The sequence below is a fragment of the Rhinoderma darwinii genome, chromosome 3 (genome assembly GCF_050947455.1).
Source record: "Rhinoderma darwinii isolate aRhiDar2 chromosome 3, aRhiDar2.hap1, whole genome shotgun sequence".
Classification (NCBI taxonomy): Eukaryota; Metazoa; Chordata; class Amphibia; order Anura; family Rhinodermatidae; genus Rhinoderma; species Rhinoderma darwinii.
The window spans coordinates 62,628,576-62,643,164 of NC_134689.1; the positions used below are offsets into that span (position 1 = coordinate 62,628,576).

The window sequence follows — 14,589 nt, forward strand, 5'->3', positions numbered from 1 at the left end:
AGGATCGCACACTCTCTTTTAAAACTAAGATCATCGGAACAATTCTTCCTTATTCTACGGTATTGGCCAAAAGGGAAATTTTTCAACCAAGGTGAATAATGCGCACTCTTAAAATCGAAATAACTATTTACATCCACACTTTTAAAATGAATACTAGTGGAGAACTGACTCCCATTTTGCCTTATTGTTACATCTAAAAAAAACGATAGTAGTAACTGAAAATGTATACGTAAGCGTGAGGCCAAAAGTATTATTATTTAAAAAGTCTATAAAAGCATTGGCAACAGATAAATCTCCCCTCCAGATAAAAAACAAATCGTCAATATAACGTTTGTAAAAGACAATATTGTTAGTAAACTCATGTTCGTTCAGAATATAGGATTCCTCAAAGGACCCCATATAAAGGTTTGCATATGAGGGTGCAAACCGCGAACCCATTGCACAACCCTTTATCTGTCTGTAAAATTTGTCCTCAAAAGTAAAAGCATTATGTGTTAAAATAAAGTCAATGCAATCAATAATAAAATTGAGCTGCTTATTTGAGAATCGAGAGTCTACTGAAAGAAACGAAGAAATGGCCTCCAAACCCTGTATATGCGGAATATTCGTATATAAGGAGGACACATCCGCAGTAAGAAAACTAAAATCAGATATATTACACATGGATTGTAGCTCAAATAATTTCCTAAAACTGTGTAGAGTCCTTCAGGAAGGAGGGTAATTTCAAAACAAATGGCTGAAGATGAATATCGATGAAGTGAGACAAATTGTTAGTCAGGGACCCTATTCCTGAGATGATGGGTCGACCCGGGGGACTAGACAGAGATTTATGTATCTTTGGCAGATGGTACATAAAGGGAGTTGCAGGGAAAGGGACAGTAAGAAAACTCTTTTCCTTTTTACATAGCAAATCATCATTAAAAGCAGACTCGATAAGGGATTTGTACTCAATCTCATATTTAGGGATGGGATTAAAAGTAAATTTTTCATAAAATAATGTGTCAGAAAGTAACCTAAGGGCTTCGTTAACATAATCTACTCTATCTTGTACCACAATGCCCCCCCCCCTTTATCTGCAGAGCGTATCACTATATCAGGATTCTTTTGTAGGTTTTTCAATGCCATACGTTGGGACAGGTTATCTGAAACTAGGGTAGATTGCTCTATAGTCTTAAACTCATTACTTATCAAATTTGAAAAAGTTTCTATTGTCGGACCACGATGGTGGAGAGGGTAAAAACAGGACTTTGGATGTACATTAGTCCTCACAGGCATAGAAGTATCCAGTAAAATCGGGACCGGAGGGGCCATAGAGGGGGAGATTGCAAAATGGCGCAGTAAAGTCAATTTGCACAAGAATTTATTAAGATCCATGAATAATTCAAACTCGTCAGGAGATGAGGTGGGACAGAAGGATAACCCTTTAGAAAGTAAGCATAATTCATTGGCATTAAGAATATATTTAGACAGATTGAAATTTTTTATTGTGTCAACCTTTATTTTTTCTTTGGTGATAGGGGTAGGGTCCTTGTGATGGCTTCTACCCCCTCTGCAACCTCTAAATCTTCTAATTTTCTTTTTGATGGCAATTTCTGTATTTTTTGGAAATAAGTACTCATGATCTGGCATTTCGGGCTTTTTAGAGTTGGTAAAATGACGTCCCGAGAATGGGTGGTTGGAGTGCTGGGGGGCATTGTGAGTTGGGCAGAAAGACATAAAAAAGGACTAGTAGGAATAGTTTGGTTGGGGATAAAAACCAAATCTTCAAGATTGGAAGCAGTATGGGAAAGGGCATATGCAGTAGAATCAGGGAGATGCGGAGTTAGTTCAAATGAACTGGAAGGATTTATGGAACAAACAGTAATATCTATACTTCGTTATAATTCTGGATTTAGTATGCGATTATTTACCAATTTTTGTTTACTTACGTTTTGTTGTACTTCTGTTTTCGTATTGTCACCTCGTACGATGTTGCTCCTGTAATCTTGTAAGCTTTGCGTTCCACCGTGCGGCTCATGTTCCAGGTGATGTTGTTGGGTCAGCTTGCGTTCCATTATGCGGCTCAGTATCCTATTTGTCCCAAATCGGCCGCGGTACATTTTGCGTTACTTAGGGACGCTCTTTCGTTACTGCTGTATTCCATTGACTTTACATCAAATTTGTGCAATATATCTTCTTCCTGTGGTAACTGTTCATCTCTTGTCTACAATGCGCAATATGTGAGTATCTATAGTTCTATTATGTTTTATATGTCTTTATGCAAATCCTTTTACTTAACCCCTTGCGTACCTTCGACGTAATAGTACGTCGCTGGCCGCTTATTCCAGCGTACCTTCGACGTACTATTACGGCGCAGGAATAAACTGTCACTATGTGAAATCACATAGTGACAGAACAGCGGCGGCAGCTGTCATTGACAGCTAACCGTCTCTGCCTAGGGCCCAATTAGCAGTCCCCAATGCCGGCGATTGCTGTGATTGGTCAGTCTCTGAAGACTGACCAATGACAGCCGTCTGTGACGTCGTCTGCAGGAGAAAGCTCCTGTCACTTTCTCTGATCTCCTCACTTCTGTGAGATACGTGAGGAGATCAGAGAAAGCGGTGTAAAAAAAAACAAACACTATTTTTATTAACCCCTTCCCGAAAATGGGCGTATAGTAACGCCCTGAGGATGAAGCGGGCACAGGAGCTGTGCTCGCTCCATCTTCATCGGATGTCGGCTGTAATATACAGCCGACATCCCACTGCAACTACAGCGATCACTGTCCTCTCCGATCGCTGTAGTTTAACCCCTTAAATGCCGCTGTCAATAGCGACAGCGGCATTTAAGTGATTGATACAGAGGGAGGGGGCTCCCTCTGCACCCCATTGCCCCCCCCCCCCCGCGAAAAATCGCGGGGTTCTGATGGTTGCAATGGCAACCAAGAAGCCTAGCAACGGCTTCCTGGTTGCCAGGTACGGGAGCCTATTAGGTCCTGCCCAAGGCAGGATGTAATAGGCTCAACTGTCAGTTGTAAAGTGACAGTTACAATACACTGCACTACATCAGTACATACAGAAGTAGTGCAGTGTATTGTACAGAAGATCAGATCTTCCAGTCCCCTAGTATGTGTAAAATGAAAAGTGAAAAAAAAGTTACAAAAAAGTTTTAGATAAATAAATAAATACAAGTTTTACGTAATAAAAACAATAATCGCCTTGTTTCCCTGACCAAGCCCTTTATAATTAGAAAAAAAAGACAAAAACTAGACATAATAGGTATCGCCGCGTTCGTATCGGCGTGACCTAAAAAAATATCATATTATTTATCCCGCACGGTGAACACCGTAAAAAAAAAAAACATAAAAAACAATTGCAGAATTTCCTTTTTTGGTCACGTTGTTTCCAAAAAAATGGAATAAAATGTGATCAAAAAGTCGCGCGTAGCCAAACATGGTACCAATAAAAACGACAGTGTGTCACGCAAAAAATGTATGTACTCCGCACAGATTACATATGCCCCCACATTATAAACTGAAACACCAGTAAAACACTAAACAAAACTACTACCAAGCAAAATCTGCGCTCCAAAAGCCAAATGGCGCTCCTTCTGGGCCTGGCAGTGTGCCCAAACAGCGGTTTATGACCACATATGGGGTATTACCGTACTCTGGAGAACCGCTTAACAATTTATGGGGCGTATGTCTCCAGTGGTACAAGCTGGGCCCAACGCATTGGGCACTGAAATAGCATATATGTGGAAAATGTCAATTTTCAATCTGCGACATCCACTGTGCACTAATTTCTGCAAAACCTTTGGGGGTCAAAATGCTCACTACACTTCTAGATTAATTCCTTGAGGGGTGTAGTTTCCTAAATGGGGTCACTTCTCGGGAGTTTTCACTGTACTCGTACCTCAGCGCAATGCAACATGGCGTCAAAAACAAATTTTGTAAAATCTCCACTCCAAAAACGAAATTGCACTTTTTCCGTTTAGACCCTTGCCGTATGTCCAAATAGCCGTTTGCAACCACATATGGGGTATTTCCGTAATCAGGAGAAATTGTGTAACACATTTTGGGGTGTCTTTTCTCCTGTATTCCTTGTGGAAATGAAAAATTCTGAGCTAAAGCTACAGGTTATTGGAAAAAAAAAATGTTTTCATTTTCACGGACCAATTCTAATAAAATCTATAAAACACCTGAGGGCTCAAAATGCTCACTACACTTCTAATTTAATTCTTTCAGGGGTATAGTCTCCAAATTGGGATCACATCTGGGGAATTTCTACTGTACTGGTACTTGCGACAAATGCGACATGGCCCCCAGAAACCAATTCAGCAAAATCTGAGCTGCAAAATCCAAATGGTGCTCCGTCCCTTCTGAGCCCTGCCGTGGGTCCAAACAGCAGTTTATTACCACATAATGGGGTATTTCCGTAATCAGGAGAAATTGCTTTACAAATTTTGAGGTGCTTTTTCTCCTTTATTCCTTATAAAAATTAGAAAATTCTGTGTTTTTTCCAAAAAAAAGTCTCTTTTCATCTTCACAGACTAATTCCAATAAATTCAGCAAAAAACCTGTGGGGTCAAAATTATAACTATACCACTAGAAAAATTCCTTGAGGGGTATAGTTTACAAAATGGGGTCACTTTTGGGGGGATTCCACTGTTTAGGTCCCTCAAGGGCGTTGCAAACGTGACACGGCACTGAAAACCATTCCAGTAAAATCAGAGCTCCAAAATCCAAATGGGGGTCCTTTCCTTCTGAGCCCTGCTGTGGGTCCAAACACCAGTTTATTACCACATATGGGGTATTTCCGTAATCGCGAGAAATTGCTTTACAAATGGGGTGCTTTCTCTCCTTTATTTCTTGCAAAAATTAGAAATTTTTACGTTTTTCCAGAAAAAAAGTAGATTTTCATTTTCAGACTAACTCCAGAAAATATAGCAAAATACCTGTGGGGTCAAAATGCTAACTATACCCCTAGATAAATTCCCTGAGGGGTGTAGTTTAAAAAATGGGAGTCACTTTTGGGGGTTTCCACTGTTTTGGCACCACAAGACCTCTTCAAACCTGACATGGTGCCTAAAATATATTCTGAAAAAAGGAGGCCCCAAAATCCAAGAGGTGCTCCTTTGCTTCTGAGGCCTGTGTTTCAGTCCATTAGCGCACTAGGGCCACGTGTGGGATATTTCTAAAAACTGCAGAATCTGGGCAATAAATATTGAGTTACGTTTCTCAGGTAAAACCTTCTGTGGTACAGAAGAAAATGTATTACATATGAATTTTGTAAAAAAAAAAGAAATTTGAAAATTTCAGCTCTACTTTCCTTCAATTCCTGTAAAACGTCTAAAGGGTTGAAACACTTTCTGAATGCTGTTTTGGATACTTTTAGGGGTGCAGTTTTCAAAATGGGGTGTTTTATGGGGGTTTCTAATATATAGGGCACTCAAAACCACTTCAGAACTGAACTCGTCCCTGAAAAAATCGCTTTTTGAAATTTTATTAAAAATATGAGAAATTGCTGCTAAAGTTCTAAGCCTTGTGAGGTCATAGAAAAATAAAAAGGAAGTTCAAAAAACGATGCAAACATAAAGTAGACATATGGGAGATGTTAATTGGTAACTATTTTGTGTGGTATTACCATCTGTTTTACAAGCAGATGCATTTAAAATTGGAAAAATCATAATTTTTTCATATTTTCGCTAAATGTTGGTGTTTTTCACAAATAAGCAATGAATTTATCGACCAAATTTTTGCACTAAACTAAAGTACAATATGTCACGAGAAAACAATCTCAGAATCAATTGGATAGGTAAAAGCATTCCGGAGTTATTACCACATAAAGTGATACATGTCAGATTTGAAAAAATGGGTCTGGTCCTCAAGGCCAAAATGAGCTGGGTACTCAAGGGGTTAAATCATTTTTGTTGTATATTTGTAAACAAAAATTGTTTTGTCTTAAACTTGTATCTAACATTTATTGTTTTATTGAAATATTAACATATATATTCTTTTATATTGTATTAAGCATGTTTTGGCTTGGTACTAAAGAAACGCTTATATAATGTGTTCTGTCTGACCTTTGACCCGCCCATGTTGGCGGTTCTTTCTGTGTTGCAAGCTAATTGGTTTTCATTTCCCTTATGTATTTAAACGTGCGTGTATCGCACTGTATGTATTGGCCTGATGAAGACGCCGGTCCGGCGTTGAAACGCGTAGCCCTGTTATTTGCAAATAAATACATTTATTTCAATTCTATCTTACTGTGACATCTATACTAGCAGCGCCGTTGGTCCTTTTTTCCGTTGTACTCAGCTCTTCCTCTGACAGCAAACTTGTTTTGCTTGTGCATGGACCTGGCAGCAGCTGCTCTGCTTTTGTGACACTTAATGGTGTCCACTATTTAAGGTGAGCAATTTTCCTGATGTTGGTTTGCTCCCGTTCTTATTGCTTTTACCTGAACTAGGTGGCGCCGTGTCTCTTTTTCTTTATTTTAGCTCTTTTAAAACATTCCATCTCATTCTGGCTATAGACCTCGAAACACATAGGTCCAGCCAGAATGATGAAATACCCTGCAATCCGCAACACAACACACATAACATCTGCGGATTTCATTGTGTAATTTTGCAACTCCATTGAAGTCAGGGGAGAAATTCCGCCACAAGTACGCATCATCCACAACAGACAGTGTATGCTGCGGACACCAAATTCCGCACCGCAGCTTATGCTCCGCAGCGGAGTTGTCCGCAACGTCTGCACGAAGATAACTTAAAAGGTGTGGAAACCAATGGACAAACTGTCTGCTGCGGATTTCCAGTGCGGTCTGTCCGCAGCGGAATTCCACAGCAATTCCACCACGTGTGAACGTGCCCTTAGCCCTGTATTTACATCTCTGGCTTGAAGCATGTATAAGCATTGTCTTACAAAAAAAATCAACTTGCTTCCTTGTCACAACCAATCAGCTTTCATCTGCTTTTTATACTGAGGTCCGTTTGTCTGAATTTCTGAAATTCAATATAAACAGGTGCATTTTGCTTTTTATGTTTTTTTAACCTTATATTATAACAAAATAGACAGAAAGTAAAAGAAAATCCTAAAATGATGAATATATCATTACCATCTCTTTCTGTTTTTATTTTCTTCATCTAATATAAACCTATTTTTTTTAATTTTTTTTTTATAGAGTAAACAAGAAAGTAAATTACCAAGAAAAGAATGGCATCATTGCTGAAAAGTAAAAAGTCTCCTCATAGGCTTGTTTTTTACAAGTCCAACTGGAAGAGGAAAAAAATAATGTTTATTTACTGGTTATATATGTTTTTGTAGAATATTCCTTCAAGATATCATTATCATGCAATGTTACAGTTAAGCTTTGCGTTTTATGTTATGTCAAAACTGCGGAAACCGCGTCGCAAAACTCGGCAAAAACGGCCCGAGAACGCCTCCCATTGATTTCAATGGGAGGCGTCGGCGTCTTTTTCCCGCGAGCAGTAAAACTGCCTCGCGGGAAAAAGAGGCAACATGCCCTATCTTCGGGCGCTTCCGCCTCTGACCTCCCATTGACTTCAATGGGAGGCAGAGAAAGCGTATTTCGCGCTGTTTTATGCCCGCGGCGCTCAATGGCCGCGGGCGAAAAACGGCGCGAAAATCGGCGTGCAGGGAGAGGAAAATCTGCCTCAAAGTTCCAAGCGGAATTTTGAGGCAGATATTCCTCCCCCAAAATACTCCGTGTGAACATAGTCTTAAAGGCTATGTAAACCTTTGAAAGTGGGTTTTTTTTTGTTTGTTTTTTTTAAATAAAAATGTCAGTCAATGTGTTTAGTGCAACTTTATAATTATTTTTTATTAAAAATTATTTTTAATATTTGAGATACAGCTGCTCTGTATTCTGTATACAGAGCAGCTGTATCGTTCGCGGGACTGACATCAAAGTTCTGAACTTGTGATGGATAACAGGTGGATCCTGCGTGTCAGCGACGCATAGGACCTGCTGACATTGAACCCGTCCCACGGACCTGACGGATACAGGTTTCAGCAAACGATACACCTGCTCTGTATACAGAGCAGCTATATTTTAAAAAGTAAAAATTTGAAAGTTGCACCAAACACACTTACTGACATCTTTATTTAAAAAAAAAACACTTTCAAAGGTTTACATAGCCTTTAATTCTTTGTCATTAATATAACAATGAATAATAGAAGTGGAGCCGCGCTTACCCAAATCTGATGTTTTCAATATACTTTATTGCTCATCTTTGTTATTAGTATTTGTACATTTTCCTTTTTTTTTTTATTGCAGAGGATTTCCACCCAAAACGTTAAAATGGCCATATACTATAAAATCAGAAGTTAGGGCGATCTCCAATATTGGACAATTGTTTGTTTTGCTTCTAGAGCTATTGCCACTTTTCTGTTTTGTTAAATCTGACATTTTTGATAAAAGTGACAACAGGAAGTGTAGCCATATTGATAGGCAATTATAAATTGTTTGGCAACTGATGACAAGCTGTCATTTTGTCAGCTTATTCCCTCAATAACCGTTTTACCATCAGTTGCTAAGAAGCTATTTCAATAGTGATAACCAATATAGCTGTTGTGACTTTTGCAAAAATAACCACCACAACTGAATAGAAAAGTAAAAAGAAAAGATAATGACTAAACTCTGGCTAATGCTCCAAATTATTATACTAATATTTCAGTAATATGTTACTTGTTTAAGTTTGGGTGGAAATGCTCCTTAGTATAACATATTAAGAGACATGAATACGTTTTTAAATTGAAGTTAAAGTTGTTACCTGTTGCTCAAAATTTAACTTTACGGGGTTGTCTGGTTTCAGCAGATTAATGTTATTTTTTTGTAGAATTAAAAGTTACACAATTTTGCAATATACTTTCTGTAATAATTCTCACAGTTTTCAAGATTTGTGATTATTGTTTTCAAGATATCTGCTTGATTCAGTACGAAGATTCATTGTTTACTACCAATAAATAAAATTCTGGTCATGTGATGGGCACTCAGGAACATGGCTCTTTACAGTCTGTGTATCAGATCTGTGTCTTCTAATGATCCCAGCACCTGTGTCCATCACATTACCATGGACAGAATTTTATGCACTGGAAATAAACAGTGAATGCTCCTACTGAAAAACAGCAAGCAGAGATCTTGAAAACTGTGAAAAATTAATGCAGAAAATATAATGAAAAATTTTATCACTTTTAATTATACAAAAAATAGCATTATTTGTTGAAACCTGACAAACCCCTTTAAAGGAGTTGTGTAGTCACGTACATTTTTTCCACAGATCTTATAATGCTATAAAATAGCAAAAGTAGTAGTCCTCACCTTACCAATCCTGCACCAACTCATCCTGAGTCCCATGCTGGTCTAAATTTTACTTTCTCCAGCAATGACATGATTATAGCTACCCGTTATTAGTAATTAGCTGCCATACTAACAGCTGTTTTTCAGCATGGGGTGCAATAAATAGACCCCACATTCGTTCTAATGGTGTGATGTTATAATGTATATTTAAAATTTATCAGTGAAAAAAAGTGAGTATTATTACTTTTGTTATTTTTTAGCACTGTAAAGATTTTACATAATTTTAACCTTAAATAGATAATAATAAAAAAAAAAGTATATATTTATCTTACAAATTCCTCTCCATTTCCCTGCTGCTGGATTCCTGACGCCCTTTTTGTTAGCACTTTTTGACAACACATCATTACACACCATCACAACAACCAGCAGCAGGGAAACACAGAAGAATTGGTAAGGCATTTTTTTTTTTATAGATTCGAAGAGATTTTATGTTAATTCTTGGAATCCGTGTTATTCCTTTAAGATCTGTGGAACTTTTAAGACATAATAGTTACTTCAGATAACAAATACAGAAACCTGTTCAGTAACACTACTGTTGTATTCTCCTTTGGAGCCAATAGTAGAACTTACACAGCTGAATGTTTAAGTCTTGAATGGAATTAGGTTTTAAAAGGGTTGTCCCGTTCCAAACAATTGATGGCCTATCTTCAGAATAGGCCATCAATATGTGATCGGTCGGGGTCCGACTCCTGCCACTCTTGCTGCTTTGAAGGGACGGCAGCGTTCGTACGAGCGCTGGTTTCCCTTCATTTCCTTAACTTCTCACATCGCCTACACACTTATAGCGGCGGTTCACAGTGTAACAGACTTCTCCCATTCATTTCAATGGGAAAAGGCTGTAATACTGCGAACCGCCGCTGCGGACCCCTTCGTGCGAGCACTGCAGCCTCTTCAAAACAGCATATTGGCGGGGGTGATAGGCCATCAATAGTTTGGGACTGGACAACAAAAGTAACTTTATACTCAAGATAGTCTTTTTGCCTTGATACTTTTAATAATGTACTATATGCCACTGTTGAAAACAAATGTTTCTTTAATTTTCTTGTTTTGTCTTTTACTTTTCACAATTGACAAAAATGTTTACATAAATATTTAATGTTTGTTTTAATAAATAAATATTTAGAAATGTTTACATGTGTCTCTTGTAAACTGCTTAAAATCTTCTCCACCTGATCTCTCGGCCCCGTTTACTGAACCTTCGTTACTTATAGCCATAATTTCTCTCACAAGGGCGTACAGTCAGGAGCTGTGCGTGCTTCATCTTCAGCGGCTGTCAGCTGTAATACTCAGCTGACATGCAGCTGCGGCGATGGCAGTTACCACCGATCGCAGCCATTTAACCCCTTCAATGCGGCTGTCAATTAAGTAGTGCAGTGTAGTGTACTGGGGATCAAAAGACCAGATCTTCAAGTTCTCAGGTAAGTGTAAAAAAAAAATTTGAAATAGGTAAAAAAAAAAATGTTAAAGAAAAATAAATAAAAGTTGTAACTAATAAAAACAACAATCGCCCTGTTTCCCTGATCAACTCATTTATAATTAGAAAAAAAATTAAACCATGAAAAAAAACTATACATAATAGGTATCGCCGCGTTCGGAACGGCCTGATCTATAAAAATATCACATTATTTTTACCGCACGGTGAACATCGTATTTTTTTTTATAGCAAACAATGTCAGTATTTTATTTTTTGGTCATCTTGTCTCAAAAAAAATGAAATAAAAAGTGATCAAAAATTTGCAAGTAATGCAAAATGGTACCAATGGAAACTACAGTTCGTCACGCATAAAACAAGTCCTCCCGCAGCGATATCAACTAAAAAATAAAAAAGTTATGGCTGTCAGAACATGGCGACACTAAAACATGATTTTTTTAGAAAAGAGTATTTTTATTGTGGGAACGTAGTGAAACATAAAAAAAACTATATAAATTTGGTATCGATGTACTCGTATCGACCCGCAGAATAAAATTAACATGTTGTTTATACTGCACGGTGAACACTGTAAAAAAAAAAAAAAGTGCTAGCATTGCTGTTTTTTGGTTTCCTCATTCCCCAAAAATTGAATATATAGTGATTAAAAAAAAAAAAATCGCATGTACCCCAAAATGGAACCAATAAAAATTACAGCTCGTTACACAAAAAACAAGCCCTCACGGAAAATGAACACGTTATGACTCTCAAAACACAATGATGCTAAATGACGGCCCAGACAAATTTTTTAGGTCCAGTAGAATTTCACTAATTACCCCACATCGTCATTTGCTGGACCCCACAGGTGGACCCTGTAGATGCAGCGGAGATGAGGAAACTTTAGGGCCTTGTGCTGCGTATAGGGCTAGTGAAGAAGTCAAAGATTAGGCAATACTGGAGCGCAGATATTTTGTATAATACCCAAGAAACCTGGCCTGTGCATAAAGGTTCAAAGCGTACCACACCAATCCATGGATTATTCATTCACACCATTATTACATCATCCTATTATGTCCTGATGCACTCCGCCCAGCTTACATATACCCTGATGTACTCTGCACAGATTACATATGAACTGATGTACTCTGCACAGCTTACATATGCCCCAACATTATAAGCTGAAATACCAGTAAAACACCAAGCAAAATCTGCACTTCAAAAGCAAAATGGTGGTCCAACTGAGCATGGCAGTGTGCCCAAACGGCAGTTTATGACCACATATGGGGTATTACTGTATTCTGGAGAACCCGCTTAACAATTTATGGGATGTGTGTCTACAGTGGTACAAGCTGGGCACAACACATTGGGCACTGAAATGGCATATCTGTGGAAAAAGGCAATTTTCAATCTGCAACATCTATTGTGTACTAATTTTGCAAAACACTTGTGGGGTCAAAATGCTCACTACACCCCTAGATAAATTCTTTGAGGGATCTAGTTTCCAAAATGGGGTAATTTTTCGGGGGTACCACTGTACTGGTAATATAGCTCAATGCAACATGGTGTCAAAAAACGAATCTTGTAAAATCTCCACTCCAAATACTAAATGGTTCTCCTTCCCTTTAGAGCCTTGCTGTGTGTCCAAATAGCAGTTTATGACCACATGTGGGGTATTGCCTTACCCTGGAGAGCATGCTTTACGAACGTTGAGGTGCTTTTCTCCTATAGTCCTTGTGAAAATGCAAAATTTTTGGGCTAGAACTACATTTTCGCAAAAAAAAAAATGTACATTTTTTTTATTTTCACATCCCAATTCTAATAAATTCAGCAAAAACCTGTGTGGTCAAAAATGCTCACTACACCCCTAGATTAATTCCTCAAGGGTAGTTGGAGTCACATTTCAGGGGTTCTTACTGTACTGGTACCTCAGGGGCTTTGTAAATGCAACATGTCGCCCAGGAATCAGTCCAATGAAATTTTTTTAACTAATGCTACGTCTTATTGGAAATTAATGTAATTTTTTATTTTCACTTCCCATTTCTAATAAAATCTATGAGACACCTGTGGGGTCAAAATGCTCACTACACCCCTAGATGAATTCCTAAACGGGTGTAGTTTGCCAAATTTGGGGAGTTTCCACAGTACTGGTACCTAAGGGGCTTTGCAAAAGTGACATGGTGCAGAAAAAACAATCCAGCAAAATCTGCTCTCCAAAAGCCAAATGGCGGTCCTTCCCTTCTGAACCCTGATGTGTATTCATACAGAAGTTTATTACCACATATGGGGTATTTCCGTACTTTGGAGAAGTTACTTTACAAATGTTGGGGTGCTTTTTCTCCTTTATTTGATGAGAAAATGACACTTTTATGACCTAAAGCTACGTCTTAGTGGAAAAAATAAAATTTTTCATTTTTACTGCCCAATTCTAATGAAATCTATGAAACACCTGGGGGGTCAAAATGCTCACTACACCCCTAGATGAATTCCTCTATGGGTGTAGTTTCCCAAATGGAGTCACTTTTGGGGTGCTTTCCATTGTACTGGTACCTTAGGAGCTTTACAAATTCAACATGGGGCAGATGTTCGGAATTTCCGTACGCAAAAGAAATTGCTTTACAAATGTTGGGGTGCTTTTCCTCATTTATTTGTTGAAAAAATAAAAAATTCTGAGGTAAAGCTACATCTTATTGGAAAATAATGTAATTTTTCATTTTCACTGCCCAATTCTAATGAATTCTATGAAATACCTGTGTGGTCAAAATGCTCACTACACCCCTAGAATTCCTCTAGGGGTGTAGTTTTCCAAATGGAATCACTTTTGTGGGGTTTCCTCTGTTTTTGCACCACAAGACCTCTTCTAACCTGACATGGTGCCTGAAATATAATTTAAGAAAAGGAAGGCCCAAAAATCCACTAGGTGATCCTTTGCTTCTCGGGCTTTTGTTTCAGTCCAGTAGTGCACTAGGGTCACATGTGGGATATTTCTAAAAACTGCAAAATTAGGGCAATACATATTCAGCTGTGTTTCTCTGGTAAAAAAAACAAACCTTCAGCATTATAGGAAAAATGTATTCAAATGGAATTTCTGCAAAAAAAAATTACATTTGCAAATTTCCCTTCCACTTTGCTTTAATTCCTGTGAAACGCATAAAGGGTTAAGAAACTTTCTAAATGCTGTTTTGAATATTTTAAGGGGTGCAGTTTTTAAAATGGGGTTATTTGTGGGGATTCCTAATATATAAGGCCCTCAAAGACACTTCAGATCTGAACTGTTCCCTAAAGAAATAGGCTTTTGAAATTTTCTTGAAAATGTGAGAAATTGCTGCTAACGTCCTAGAAAAATAAAAGGATGTTCGAAAAATGATGCCTACATAAAGTAGACATATGGGAAATGTTAACTAGTAACTATCTGTCTTACAAGCAGATACATTTGAATTTAGAAAAATGCTAATTAAATTATCCCTAATTCTGCTTTCTCTCTTCTGTATGGCTCATTCTGCTTTTACAGCTAATTTAAAACCGTGCCAGATAGGTGTCCGCCTAAACAGAAATCTGCAAATATATATGGTAGAGCGTCTTCAAAGTTCTGTCTTCGGAGTTTGGGGGGGGGGGCGGACTTGAAAAAGTGGCCTGGGCCCATGGTACCCTTAATCCGCCCTTCTTATTACATACATGTGATAATGCGTCAAGGGGTTAATACTATGACAATATCCTGCTAGCCTTAGAAGCAACTTATTAACATTGCATGCTGTAAAGGGAAGTGTCCCTCTAGGCAGATATATATATATATATATATATAAATATACAAGATCGTAA

The 14,589-nt window shown here is 38.0% G+C and overlaps 1 protein-coding gene across 1 annotated transcript in view; it reads left to right on the forward strand.

The window, feature by feature from the left end:
• LOC142750371 (uncharacterized) overlaps nucleotides 1-10,495 on the forward strand; it is a 200,634-nt gene extending 190,139 nt beyond the window's left edge. The window contains exon 12 of the mRNA XM_075859371.1: nucleotides 7,167-10,495. Within this exon, the coding sequence (XP_075715486.1) occupies nucleotides 7,167-7,214 (48 nt within the window). The 3' untranslated portion in view covers nucleotides 7,215-10,495. The remainder of the gene's footprint in view (nucleotides 1-7,166) is intronic.
• Nucleotides 10,496-14,589: the final 4,094 nt, after the last annotated feature.